At 35.1% G+C, this 15,039-nt stretch overlaps 1 protein-coding gene across 4 annotated transcripts in view; it reads right to left on the bottom strand.

Moving 5' to 3' along the window:
* LOC123552200 (uncharacterized) overlaps positions 1-12,413 on the bottom strand; it is a 173,674-nt gene extending 161,261 nt beyond the window's left edge. For all 4 annotated transcript variants that reach the window (XM_053541721.1, XM_053541723.1, XM_053541722.1 and 1 more), the window contains exons 1-2: positions 12,246-12,413; positions 304-417 (exon numbers count right to left, since the gene is read on the bottom strand). In XM_053541721.1, coding sequence (XP_053397696.1) covers positions 304-367 — 64 coding nt within the window. In that variant the 5' untranslated portion in view covers positions 368-417; positions 12,246-12,413. The remainder of the gene's footprint in view (positions 1-303; positions 418-12,245) is intronic.
* Between the last annotated feature and the right edge of the window lie 2,626 nt (positions 12,414-15,039).

Here is a 15,039-nt window from a genome sequence, read left to right as displayed (position 1 = left end):
TTCTAAAATGAAAATAAGTCATAATTTACATTAACTTCAACAATAATTATTATCTAACTTAGTTATGTAGTATGAGTTTTGAGTGTTCTTACCAAAGAATATGTATTAAAGGAAACTGGCAAGGGAACACAATAATTGCTTGACTTAGCTCAGGTTAGCTAAAAAATTTCAACTCAGAGCTGTTTATATGCTGTTACGGATCTCTGCTAATGGACGCGACCATCAGAAAATAAAAACAGCGTCAGTTAAGTTATGGCAGCCAGAACTAAGCTCAGGTGAGCCATAAACATCTTTAAATACTACCTTCTAATTCCACTGGATGATTGGTATCATCTGATGCATTCTCTTTCAAATCCAGCCTGGCCATTTTGGGTGAATCTTCAAACCAACATGAAGTTATACCATTATGTCCAAACCCTGTAAAAAGAACTGTGCCATATTAAATAATTAAACACACATAAAATAAATCAACAGCTATTGTGACAACAATTACCATTGATACTGCCTTGAACTCATTATTCTTCATATTAAATTATTTTTGGCTGTTTTCCTTTATACCACAGTCACACATACGGCGCGGATAGCTACGTCTAGCTACGGATATAAACGTAGTAACCCGTATCGATCCGTACCTGAGCCGTACGAATTGGTACGGATTGATACATATTACTACGTTAAGGTACGGCTCAGGTACAGATCGATATGGATTACTACGTTTCTATCCGTGGCTAGACATAGTTATCCGTGCCGTATGTGTGACTGGGATATTACACAATACATTTGTATTTTTGTATTCTGATAATATCTGTATATTAACTACCATGACCTGTGCTTTATTAACCAATGTCATGGTGGTGTAATTGGTAAGCTATTGACTTCAGCCAAGGGTTTGAATCAAAGTCAGAGAAGTTATGTCATTTTTTCAATTTTTCAACTTCTGTTCTTTCATTATTCTTTATAAAATATTTCACATTTTTTGTAAGTTTTTAAAGCTTTTTGTAGTATAAATTTTTTGACTTCTATTTTTTCATCTAATGATGCCAGTTGCTTGAACTATCCTATGAACGAATGAACCATGATCTCTTGAATATTCCTGAAAATTCTTGGAAATGCTGGTGGCAGATACTTTGCCATTGGATCTTAGATGTGTTACAGACTTTTAAGTTTTTACATTTCCTAAAGGTATAATGACATATATACAGAAGAATGTCGAAAACTAATGTATTTCTTTCAAAATAATTGATTGTGTATCAGATATAATATTATTAGTTTCAGAAATATATTATAATGAACAATCATGTAAATGTGACCACTTCCCTATTGTAGTTCAAGTGCTCTATATGTTTAATCTTCCTTTTATGAAGTGTATTGACCTATTTTACACAGTGTCTCATAATCTTTAGCCTGCTGGCTGCAATTGACTTTGCCTTTGTGACCTGTGCAGACCAAGATCAGCCTGCACATCCTTGTAGGCTGATCTTTGTCTGCACTGTTCACTATTAGTCTGCAAATTTTCAATGAACATCCCTTCAAATAATAGATGGTACTGCCCAAACTGAATGATGGACCAGTCAATTTTAGAAATTTAGCAGGGTAAAGGTTAATAAGAACATGGCAAACAGCATTGGGTTGAGTTTTTTTCTTTTTCAGATAAAAAAATATCTTCAAACTGAAATCTTGTAACTAAGTTAAGTTTACTGCCTAGTATTATACTAGGTATTTTGAACTTGTGATGCATCCTCACAAAATGCAAATCTAGACATTTCTGTGATTATTTCCAACATCTGATAAAGAAAAAAAGACTTTCTTTGGGTAGATCTATTGCAAAATGCTCATGATGTGTTCAAGTTTTGCACAAATCTATGCACAAGAAAAAATTTGCTATATACGCAAAATTAATCAACTAAATCATCAATACGGTAGCAATCATGCCTCGAAGATAGAAGCACCTTTATTACGCCATTGCTAGTGACTTTGCGGGCAGACCCTCAAGGGACAGATTGGGACTAACATAATATCTACTATGAAAATACGTAGAAGTTGAGATAAAAAGCAATAATTTTCAGAGAATATTTAATAATAATTTAACTACAAATTCTTATTTTGTGTTTATGGATAGGGAATGCCATATTAAAGCATGCTTAAAGGGGATTTCTTTTATTTCTCATTACTTTCTCTGTACCAAATGTTCTGACGCAACACATTATCTTTACATTCTTTAAAACTTGTATTTAGGCCACACCAAATTGATGCCTTGTTCTTCGGATTTTTTTCAAAAATATTTGGGGCGAGCGAGCGAAAAAAAAATTAAAATATTTTTTTCTTCAAATCATCATTTATTGAAGCGAGCGAAGAGCGATGAAATAAAAAAAAAAATAGGAGATATAGAGCGGACACAAAATGGAAGACTCAAACCTTTGACCTTGAGTTATGACCTTGACCTTGAGCCGGCATGGCTGACTCATTGGTTCTGCACATCGTCTTGATGAGGTGATCATTTGACCCAAGTTTCATGAAAATCCTTCAAGGGGTTTAGGAGATATGGAGCGGACACGAAAGTGTTACGGACAGACGGACGGACGGAGAACATTCCTATAACCCCCCACCAATTGTGGCGGGGGATTAACAAAATCATAAATGATACCACTATCGTGCAGACAAGAAATTGTTGACGCACGCACACAAATTTTGGCCCTTTAAGGGGCAATAACTCTAGAACCCATAATGGGATCTGGCCAGTTTTCGAAAGGAACCAAGATAATATGCCAATACAAGTTTTGTACAAATTTGATCAAAATCGCTTGCAAAATGTGGTCTGTATCGTGTTCACAAGAAATTGTGGACGGACGGACGACTGGCAGAGGGCGATCACAAAAGCTCACCCTGTCACTATGTGACAGGTGAGCTAAAAAAACAACAACAAAAAACTGGAATGCTTTTAAACAACGACACTGCTTTTATAAGCAACAGCGCTTTTACACAAAACGCTGATTAGAATGAAGGTAAGCAAGTTAATATCTATATTATGGTACAATATTTAAACATAAAAATACTTAATTCTTAATAAAGAAATTGATTACAGGATGCATAAACAAGAGCTGTCGGAGGACAGCAACGCTCGACTATTTAACAGCTTGTCGCTTGAATGAATAAGAAAGTCGAAAAAGGGGCATAATTTAGTAAAAAAGTAAAATAGGGTTATGGAACCTGCATAGTGCTTATCAGCTCATGACAGTGGACAAGTGTATGAAGTTTCAATCCATTCCCATTAGTGGGTACTGAGATACCAGCTTACATATAAGAATTTAACCCAAAAACTCCAAAGTTGAAAAAGGGGCATAATTTTGTAAAATGCAAAGTTGAGTTATTGACCCTTTGCACTGCATGTCATATCATGACAGTGAACTAGTGTGTGAAGTTTCAATTCTTTCCCATTAGTGGATACTGAGATACCAGCTTACATACAAAAACTTAACCAAAAATTTCTATGTTGAAAAAGGGGCATAATTTTGTAAAAAAGCAAAATAAAGTTATGGGACCTGCTTTGTGCATGTCAGATCATGACAGTGAACAAGTGTGTGAAGTTTCAATCCATTCCCATAAGTGAGTACTGAGATACCAGCTTACATACAAAACCTTAACCAAAAAATTCAAAGTCGAAAAAGGGGCATAATTTTGTAAAAAAGCAAAATAGAGTTATGGAACCTGTGCAATGTAAGTCAGTTTATCACAGTAAATAAGTGTGTGAAGTTTCAATCCATTCCCACAAGTGGTTACTGAGATACCAGCTTACATACAAAACCTTAACCAAAAATTTCTAAGTCAAAAAAGGGGCATAATTTTGTAAAAAAGCAAAACAGAGTTATGGAACCTGTGCAATGTAAGTCAGTTTATCACAGTGAATAAGTGTGTGAAGTTTCAATCCATTCCCACAAGTGGTTGCTGAGATACCAGCTTACATACAAAAACTTAACCAAATCGGGACGCGGACGCAGACGCGGACGCCGACGCATGGGCGAGTCCAATAGCTCTACTATTCTATGAATAGTCGAGCTAAAAACCATATAGGTCAGGCTTACAGTTACCTCACTGCTATAATGCAGGCCAGGCATTCTGCTACTGGGTAGTCTTATAAAAATACACCATAACGTGTACAGTTTTACATTACATATATATGATGAACAAGAGGGCCATAATGGCCCTATATCGCTCACCTGTTATCATTGCACTTAAGGACAAGAAGGTATTTATAGTAACATAAAAGGGAAATAATTAAAAATATTAAGAAAGTCAGTAGGTCATATTCATGGTCAATGAAATTCAGTTTTACGATTTGAGTGCAAAACTGTGTATGTCATCAAAATTTCAAGGCTGTATCTTAAAAAACAAGAAAGTAGGTCAGTAGGTCAAGGTCACAGTCAAGTGACATCATATTACTTGGGGTCATCAGGTAATTATAATTAAACAGTCTTGGAAATAGGATCAGATGATTTTTTAAGTATTTTTCCTATATAACTCATATAATAACTAAGTGACCCCAGGGCTGGGCCTCTTTTAACCCCAGGGGCATAATTTGAATAATTTTGGTAGAGGACTACTAGACAATGCATCATACCAAATATCAAAAGCCTAGGTCGTATTGTTTCAGACAAGAAGATTTTTAAAGCTTTTTCCTATATAAGTCTATATAAAACTTGGGACCCCCAGGGCAGGGCCTCTTTTCACCCAAGGGGTACAATTTGAATAATTTTGGTTGAGGACCATAAGACAATGCTACAAACCAAATATCAAAGGTCTAAGTGTTGTGGTTTCAGACAAGAAGATTTTTAAACTTTTTTCCCTATATAAGTCTATGTAAACCATGTGACCACCGGGGCGGGGCCATATTTGACCCTAGGGGAATAATTTGAACAATCTTAGTAGAGGACCACTAGATGATGCTACATACCAAATATCAAAGCCCTAGGCCATGTGGTTTTGTACAAGAAGATTTTCAAAGTTTTTCCTATATAAGTCTATCTAAAACTTGGGACCCCCAGGGCAGGGCCTCTTTTCACCCATGGGGTACAATTTGAACAATTTTGGTTGAGGACCATAAGACAATGCTACACACCAAATATCAAAGTTCTAAGTGTTGTGGTTTCAGACAAGAAGATTTTTAAACTTTTCTTCCTATATAAGTCTATGTAAAACTTGGGACCCCTGGGGCGGGGCCAAATTTGACACTAGGGGGATAATTTGAACAACCTTGGTAGAGGACCACTAGATGATGCTACATACCAAATATCAAAGCCCTAGGCCATGTGGTTTTGTACAAGAAGATTTTCAAAGTTTTTCCTATGTAAGTCTATCTAAAACTTGGGACCCCCAGGGCAGGGCCTCTTTTCACCCATGGGGTATAATTTGAACAATTTTGGTTGGGGACCATAAGACAATGCTACAAACCAAATATCAAAGTTCTAAGTGTTGTGGTTTCAGACAAGAAGATTTTTTAAACTTTTCTTCCTATATAAGTCTATGTAAAACTTGGGACCCCAGGGGCGGGGCCATATTTGACCCTAGGGGGATAATTTGAATAATTTTGGTAGAGAACCACTAGATGATGCTACACACCAGATATCAAAGCCCTTGGCCCTGTGGTTTTGCACAAGAAGATTTTTGAAGTTTTTCCTTTCGGTTGCCATGGCAACCAGAGTTCTGCATGGAATTCAATTCTTTGAACAATTTTGAAAGGGGGCCACCCAAGGATCATTCCTGTGAAGTTTGGTGTAATTTTGCCCAGTGGTTTTCAAGAAGATTTTTTTAGAAATTGTTGACGGACGATGCACAACACACTACGCACGACGGACGACTGACGACGTACATCAAGCGGTCAAAATAGCTCACCTTGTCACTTCCTGACAGGTGAGCTAAAAATGAAAAACGTAAAATATCATAAAACAAGAGCCCCCCCCCCCCCCGCAGTGCCTTGACCTTTGACCTGGTGACCCTGACCTTTGACCTGGTGACCCCAAAGTCAATAGGGGTCGTGTACCCAATAAGTACTATTAGCATGTGAAGTTTGAAGGTCCTGGGTGCAATGGTTCGCGGGTGAAGTGCCTTCATGGAAAAAGTTAACATTGGCCCGTGACCTTGACTTCTGGCCCGTGACCTTGACTTTTGACCCCAAAGTCAGCAGGGGTCGTGTACTCAATAGGTACTATTAGCATGTGAAGTTTAAAGGTCCTGGGTGCAGTGGTTCGCGAGTAAAGTGCCTTCATGCAAAAAGTTAACTTTGGCCCCTGTGACCTTGACCTTTGACCTGGTGACCACAAAGTCAGTAGGGGTCATGTACTCAATAAGTACTATCATCCGGAAACTGTTTAACTGTTCTGGGTCACTGTGACCTTGACCTATTGATTTCAAAATTAATACTAATAGGGATCATCTGCTGGTTATGACCAACCACCCTATCAACTTTCATGATTCTAAGTCCAAGCATTCTTGAGTTATCATCCAGAAACGGATTGGTCTACATACCTAGCGACCGACAGGCATCTGCGAAACAATATTTAAAGCCCTACACCCCTATTTATTTTCTTATGGCAGCTTATAGGTCATCAACCTAGAACAGCAGCTATTACATGTTTTTTTTTTTAAATCTATCAGCAATACATTTAAAATGTTGCCATGTCATCTTATGCTTCTGTCATGTGCTAGTATATGTCTTTAGGTTTGTTATATAAACCAGATCTCACTGATTGTGCTATGTCAACTTATGTTTTGTCTTTCACTCTTTGTGATAGATATTTTTTAGGTTATTTCATACAAAATAGACCTTTTAATATTCATAGTTCTTTTAATCATGCCTTTCATTTTCAGCTTGTTTTACTTTTGTTCCTTATTAATTTGTTAATACATACGGTAGTCGATTCAAAAGCACCTGGAGTGCTTACATGTCTTGCTGACTCAAAAATAAAATTTATCTTATCATATTATCCCTCCTTTTATCAAAGGGGGGCATATAAATAGAAAGTGCCTACCCGCCTCATTTTTTTCCCAAAATTCGGAGAAGCTAAATATCTAAATATCTGGACTACAGTCATTAGATCTATGTGACTTTTAGTCTAAATAATGAGACCTCGGGTAGACCGATTTTACATTTTGATATTTTACGTTGTCTACCTAGAGAGGAGGATATCGACAAGTCAAAAAATATATATTAACAATATTCAACTCTCGAGTACAATTATTTAGACTATGTGACTTTATAACAATTTTATTATATGTAAATTTTTATTTATTATTTGTAATTTCCCGAAATACTGTCAGGGTTTGATTCGAAAACTGATATTTCAACAGTACAATTATCGGATCCAAGCCCACTTTAGTAGCTTAGCTAGGCTAGGCACCCTATAATTTTTTAAGGATCATGTAAACACCTTTTAATCATATATGCTTGTTCTTTCTTTCATATATTAAACAATACAAGCATATCTTTTAACACAGAATTAAAAAAAATACGATCGGGACGAGCTACAAGGTATTTCAACATCAGTATACAACCATTCACACAATGTTAACTTTCATCCATTTTGAACATGTGCAGTTCAGATTTTAAAATAATTGAAACTTCAAATACAACTAACCCAGAGAAAATAGTCTCTTTTCTGATTCACCCACTCAAAAATTACCCCCACCCCCTTGTTGGACCGAATGACACAAGGGTTGGAGCGTTCGCCCGTCAATCGAGCGATCATAGGTTTGGTCACTCTATCTGTGACTAATAATATTCAATGGGACAGTTGTAAGATCCTGTAGAAAAAGAGTTTAGTGCTCATAATGTAAAAAAAAAATATTGACGAAAACGGGCATAAAACCACAAAACAAGAAATAATTATTCCCTGCTAATTCTGACTTTTAAGTTGGTCGAAATATGCACCTGTAGTCAAAACAACATGAAGTTAAAAGTGTACGGAAATGAATAAATTATTGTACTTATAAATGCATTAGATAACCATTAATTGTGTTGTGTTTACACCGTTTCTCAACACCTAACAATTATATCAATTGTGTAGTGCATTAACTTGAAAATGATCTTGATATTTTGTTTTCTTTTTGTTTTTAATCAAGATCATTTTCACCATTATATATCTCAATCTAGCATAGATACCTTTAGATAGCATTCATACGTTAATACGGAAAGATTTAAATCTTTGCTGAATTTTGCTGATATGTCAGATTGAAGCATAGATATACATGTATTGTTGGAGATGTTGGATTTGTCATATTATATGAATTATTTGTTTATTGTGTTATGATTAAATGTTCACTGTTGCCGTGTATATATGATGTATGTGGGTCTATGACCTTCTGGTTTAATGAAATAAAACTTGAAACTTGTCAAGGCGGTCTGCTTACACAACCTGTCGACAAGTAGGCACAGGCTCTCTGTAAGAAATTGACAACTTTCTCCCTTCATTGAGCGCTGTAGCCAGTTGGGCTCAAACTAATATCTTCGGATTCCGGGGAAAATTGTATTTAACGATTATGAAACAGTTGAAACGGGCTCACACCGAATACAACAAATTATTTAATAATGCAGAAAGCCGTTAAATAAAGGCTGCAAAATAAATGCTACAGACTAGGTTGAAAAACGCGGGGAAAATACTATCTGTGCTTAAAATTCCTAATTCTCATAGCACCACACCGTGAAAATGAACACGGTAGTTAAGAAATTTTATAATTTTATTTTATTAGAAAAACATTTCAGGATCATTTTGCAAATAATTAAAAAAATCTATGGGGAGGAGAACGATCGAGCAGGAAAATGTTTAATAAGACGTATCATTTTTTTGTTTCGCTTTCAGTTTGTGTGTAACATGCAATCAGGTTTACACGTGTAACCGGAATAAAAATAGAAATGGAATCGGAAAATACACTTAAAATGAAATTTATTTCCCATTAAATACAAACAATTATTTTGTGTTTTTCTTTGGGGAAGGTGGTGGGGGGGGTGGTGGAAGGGTAAAATACTGATGTACAATGACTGCGTGAAAATGGGGGTAGGGGAAATATAATCTAAAAGTATATGATAATTTAAGTTTTTAGCTCATCTGGTTTTTTTTTAAGAAATGATTTGATTATGACTTGATCGGCCTCGGTGTTGGTGTTGGCGTTGTCTGGTTAAGTTTTTGTGTTTAGGGCAGCTTTTCTTCTTAACTATCAAAGCTATTGCTTCAAAAGTTGCAACACATGTTCACCATCAAAAGCTGACGCTGAACAGCAAGAAACATAACTCCACCCTGCTTTTTGCAAGAATTATGGCCCATTTTGGACCCAGAAAATATCAGATTTGTTGGTTAAGTTTTGCGTTTAGGTAAACTTTTCTCCTTTCAGTTAACCTAAACATTGAAACTGAAGAATTAAACTCAGATCCTCCGTAAGAAACTGTAAACTTTCTAACATAAACAGATTTGATAGGTAGCAAGGCTCAACAAAAAACACAAAGGAACACTATGAAAGTAATACTGAAACATATGAATAATCAATAATTAGATTTTTTTCCCGGCATAAGAAACATTGTGCCAGTCGTAGCTGTAGACCACATATGAAAATATATAAAATATAAATATATGTTTGATTGTCGAGCAATGTCAACGAATTCATTGAATTAGCAGCAGAAAATTGATTTCGGAAAGTAATTTTAAGGAAACAGTTAGTTAATTTGTAATGGATATTTATTTGATTTTCCTACGGTGAAAAAGGGTCGTTTTATTTCAGTGAAGGACGAAATAATGAATAAGTTTGTAGATAATTTTATAATAACTGAAGATCATTTTAATTAGCATTTTAAAATAGTCTCATCCATCCGTAATACGGCTGCAACACATAGTTATAAAACTCTTTCAGAGTTCAACGCATGTTTTCAACAGCTTTTTTGATCACGGTAACGGGTGGGGCATGGCATATTAAGTACATGCAATTGACAGTGATTTGAAAACAAACACCTGCATAAAGTATAAGAATGATAAAACACAGAAAAAACATGTATCCCAGTAAAACATTAAGTGCTTCCTTTCGTATACTCGAAATCATACAGATACAAAATTATGATAATAATACTTAGTGCACTTTCTACCTTCGTCTTACCGCTATGCTTTCTTTGGAAACAGTGTCTTAAAATTCTGTATTATTCCAATTTGATGTGAAATGTGCGACGATTATCAAGATTAGTGAATCTGAAAGTCCAGGACCGTAAAAATCTGAAGCTTTGAAGACATGCAGCTTGCATGCACTGCCCTTCAAATCGCATAAAATGCTCATTTTAAGATTATATGTATTGTAGATCTTATATTTTCCACGATAATCCCCACCTGAAATATGTGATCTTAATAAGTGCCCGTTAAATTAGAAATATTGCCTGTTGGTCTACAAGAGAACGTGATTTACGGTGATTATAAAGCTTTGATTATAAATATAAATAAATGACTTTATCTTCTAAATATATAAGTGACAGAATGTAAGATATTAGCCTTCCGTCCGTAAGTTTCCGGCGGTTTCTGTACAAAAAGAATCGGCTATTTCCGTTGTTTGGGCCGGTCCGGGCCGGGTTGTATTAATAACCTTTTGACAGTTCTACTTTTACTTTCATTTTGCAACTATTGTATTGTTTTAAAATGTACATTGTTTGTAACATATTCAAGTCTCGGAGTACCTGGACAAATGTGTTAGACACACAATAATCATAAAAGTAATGACAAAATACTTTTGAAAAAGAAGGTTGATATCTTCTACAAATTTGAACATGAACAGTAAAAGTACATGTGATATTGGACAAAAATGAATTTAAATGTGCCGTTCAATGAAATACAACCTATCTTGAAAGTTTCTTCTACTTATTATGAATAGTTTGGTATATTGTATATTATAAACCAAGGTATATGTGGCGTAAAAAACTAAAACAAAAATCACCCGAGGGGTGGTTTCAAAGAGTTGACAAGAACCTTAAAACAAAGGCAGTGGCTAGAGAACCGGAATCGGTTCCCTAGACAGCAAACTTATTCGTCCGGAACCGGTTCTCTAGCAAATTACCGTGCATAGGCTAGGGAACCGGAATTTTATTTCTATGCATAAAGCTGTCGAAATTCACTTTGTTTCTTTTGGAAAGTGTCATGCATGTTATTATCTTAATTATTTTCACCATTTCAGCAAGCTAGCTATGCCCTTTCATTTATCTGTGTTTACTACCGTATGTCTCCAAAAGTGTACTCACCGCATACTGTCCGCCATATTGGAAGATGAACTTGTACAAATGAATGCGGAAATCATCGGCATTGGAGCAAGCCGAAATAAACTTGAAATTTAAACTTAAAAGGTACAATACAATAAAAGAAACAATCAAAACAAACTAAGTAAGTTCTGTTAATTTGTATTGATCACATATCTTTGAAAGTGTAACGCACCTGTCAATATTTTGCCCATCAGGGGGGGCGGCGGGCTGACCCAGGGGAATTTGACATTTCAAAAATTTTGTTGTCTAAATCCCCACCCTAGAGACAACCTTTTTTGTCTAAATCCCACCCTAGAGCCTGGTTGGTACATCAAATGTTTGTCAAATTCCCGCCTGTCGGGAATGGTCTTCTGTCTAAAGTCCTGTTTATGCCCGCCGCTCCCCCGGGCGGGCAAAATATTGACAGGTGCATAATGCTGAGGTGTTACAAACCAGTACATAAACGGATCAGATAATCTGCAAGAAGTTTTAATGGCAATTAAATTTGTTTGTACATCTATAAACATGTAATGACGAAAATACAAATTAATACTATTTAAAAAAAAATAATTTAAACATTGCATGTACATGCGCGCATGTTTTGTTCAACTTTTAAACAAATAACATTTAAAAACGACAAAGTAGTTTTCACGCTTTCATTTCCTACTAGTTTACATCATTCCAATTAATATGGCAGACACGGAATGCGGCGAGTAGACTTTTAGAGACAGTAAACGCAGATAACGGGAATGGTAAAATTAATTAAGATAATATATGCATGATACTTACAGAAACAGAGTGGATTTCGGCAGTGTTATAAAATTCCGGTTCCCTAGCCTATGCACGGTATTATGGTTAGAGAACCGGTTCCGGACGAATAAGTTCGCTGTCTAGGGAACCGATTCCGGTTCTCTAGCCACTGCCTAAAATGCAAAACAAAACAAAATTATTAAAACAAAAATGGAAGGTAGTATGAAAATTATGGTTAACTTACCGACTTCGCACGTCTTTAATTTCGTTTATTTTGCGTATAAATGATTTATAACAGCCCATGACCAAATAAATATATATAAGTCCACACAAATGTTTAATTTTATCTCAGCGTTGGAAATCCAACGTCGCCATGATTTTGGCTGTTCAAATATATTTACAGTACAGTCAACTCGGCCGCTAGTCAACTCGTTCCCCCAAGTCAACTCGTCCCCGATTAGGTTATTTCGTCCCCCTCGGCGATTTCAAATTGGTCATTTCGTCCTCCTTTTTCGGCCCCCCTTTTTAAAACGTATTTTTGAAAAAAAATCAAAGTATGAAAAATTAAGTCGTTTTTTTCTTTCAAATAAGTATATTTTATGCTAAAAATATACACAAGTTTTCGTTTGTTTTAAGAACTGTTTTGCTTTAAAAATGATCGATTTAACAAGGAGGATTTTCTGGGTTTTTTCTGTTCTATTTTTTTTCTCTTTTGATGCTGCTTATTTTCAAACTCTTGAATAAGACAAACTTTTAATTAAACAGTAGCCCCTTCCAATCAGCCCAATCAACGCCTTTTAATGTGATTAATAACCTTTAACACCTTTCGTATGCAGGGATATGCTCATTCTACATTTTTTTGAAGTTTTTTTTTTTTTAATGACAAAAATGAATATAAAGTAGGCCTATGTCGGTTATTTTTAGTAAAACATATGTGACAGATATTTGTTGTTTATTTATTCTTTATTGTATTTCTAATAAAAACTTTCTTTTATTATGACCACGGGTAAGGATTTATTGCTCTCTCTTTTCTTACTATGATTTTTAATACTAAGGGCATTGTATTTATTCATTTTTTTTTATTTTATTTCAGTTAATTGTTTTATATTTTCATTATATTTCTTTTATCATTTTATCAAACCTAATTATCTAAAGTTAACTATTTCCAATATAACTCCTTCAAAACTCACGATGATTTTAAATACAAATTTTCAAAGTCAAACATAGATCTACCACAAAAAAAACAAAAATGCCTAAAATATTAAGGGGGACAAAATTACCAAAAGGAAGACGAATTTACCAAAATGGGGACGAGTTGACCAAAATGGGGACGAGTTAACCAAATTTTATCATGAGGGGGACGAAATGACCAATTTTGAGGGACGAAATGACAAAATCGGGGACGAGTTGACTGGGGACGAGTTGACTAGGGGACGAGTTGACTTGACACATCACATACACTACGGTAGCACTTTTACACTGTTGCACTGATGTGTGACGTCACGCTCTATGTATAGAATGGATACCTCCAAATCCCTGTACCGTATACATACCGTACAACAGTAGGGATGGAGAACAGCTTTTAGATATATATTTCATTAGATACAAAATATTGAAATTTAAAATAGACTTTATGGTTAATCAAAGCGAATAAAATAACTACATATAAATTCATGGTCAATCAAATGCTTTTAATAACGTGTTGCTAATGTTGCAAGTGGTAACACTCCTGAGGGACGGAATTCTAGAAATAGCAGAGGTCGTCAAAGGCGTTTTGCTCAGAGAGGTCAGAGGTCGTGTTCAAGGCTCAAACCATTCCCACAATGGTGGTCGTAAACAGTAAAAAAATGGTGGTCGTTAACATAGACATTAGGCAAATATATATTGGTATTTGGAACATTAAAAAATAGTTGGAGTTCATTTTATCATATTTTATTGCTTTCTTCTCATGGCAATACAAATTTACAAGACATGCGTACAAAAGGCGAACTAAATTTAGGAAATTGATAAATGCATGGACCGTATACAGATTTATATATATATATATATATATATTTAGCAGAAGGGTTGGGCCACAGGTTTAAAACATTAGAGGGTTGGCCATTCCCAGTTGTCATACTGCGAGTAAAAAAAAATGGGCAGTATTTTCCTTTTCATTTGGATACATGAAAATAAGCTATGTTTGATTTAATAATGAACTTCAAAAATAAAAATGAGTGAACAAATAATAAAAATAATGAAAAACGAAGCAGAAATATTTGACTTTTCGAAAAAAAAAAAGAGAGAAGGAAGAAAAAACATGATTGATATTTCCTGCCCAAAAGTCCATCGCAAACACCGAATAAATGTACACATCTCGGACAGCAGTTGTTGAAGATGTATTTTAATTTAAATCTAGAACATATTAATCAAATTCAAACCTTCTTGTTTGATGAAACGGTGAACATGTTGAAAGGGCCTATTATTTAGGCGCAGACCATCACTTTTCGTCCGTTGTACTCGGACCTGAGGCGTATCTTAGTTACAAACACTCGTATATATATTCCTCTCAGTGCTAATAAATTACTCTTTGGAATTAACCATCTAAAGGCATAGATCCACTTCTATGTAAGTGACCCCCCCCCCCCCCCTCCCCCTCAACACACACACCCAAATCCCGTCTTATCTGCTGCTTATCAGCGATTATGTAACAGTAGCTAATTGATGGGCATAACAGAGGTCCCCACTAGGCCATGAAGATGTGTGCTTTGAAGTTCAAAGAAATTAATTTTCCTTCAGTGAATATAAAATAATAATGATAATAAATATATTAATAATGACTATAATAAAACACAGGTATAGTGAAAACTGAATAATTTCTTTGTATTGGCAAACATTATCTGCCAATATCATAATGAATTTAATACAATATTAATGGGAAAATGATTTTTCTCTTATACCTGCAATCAACATTATTGGAATATGATATGATAAGATACAATATTTTTTTTGTGTGTTTCATCTACTAATATTTCATTAGGAATCTTTTTTTTATAACA

Source organism: Mercenaria mercenaria, chromosome 4, assembly GCF_021730395.1.
Source record: "Mercenaria mercenaria strain notata chromosome 4, MADL_Memer_1, whole genome shotgun sequence".
NCBI classification, from domain to species: domain Eukaryota; kingdom Metazoa; phylum Mollusca; class Bivalvia; order Venerida; family Veneridae; genus Mercenaria; species Mercenaria mercenaria.
Note: the sequence above shows the minus strand (reverse complement) of the source record. Positions and strands in the feature narration are given on the sequence as shown.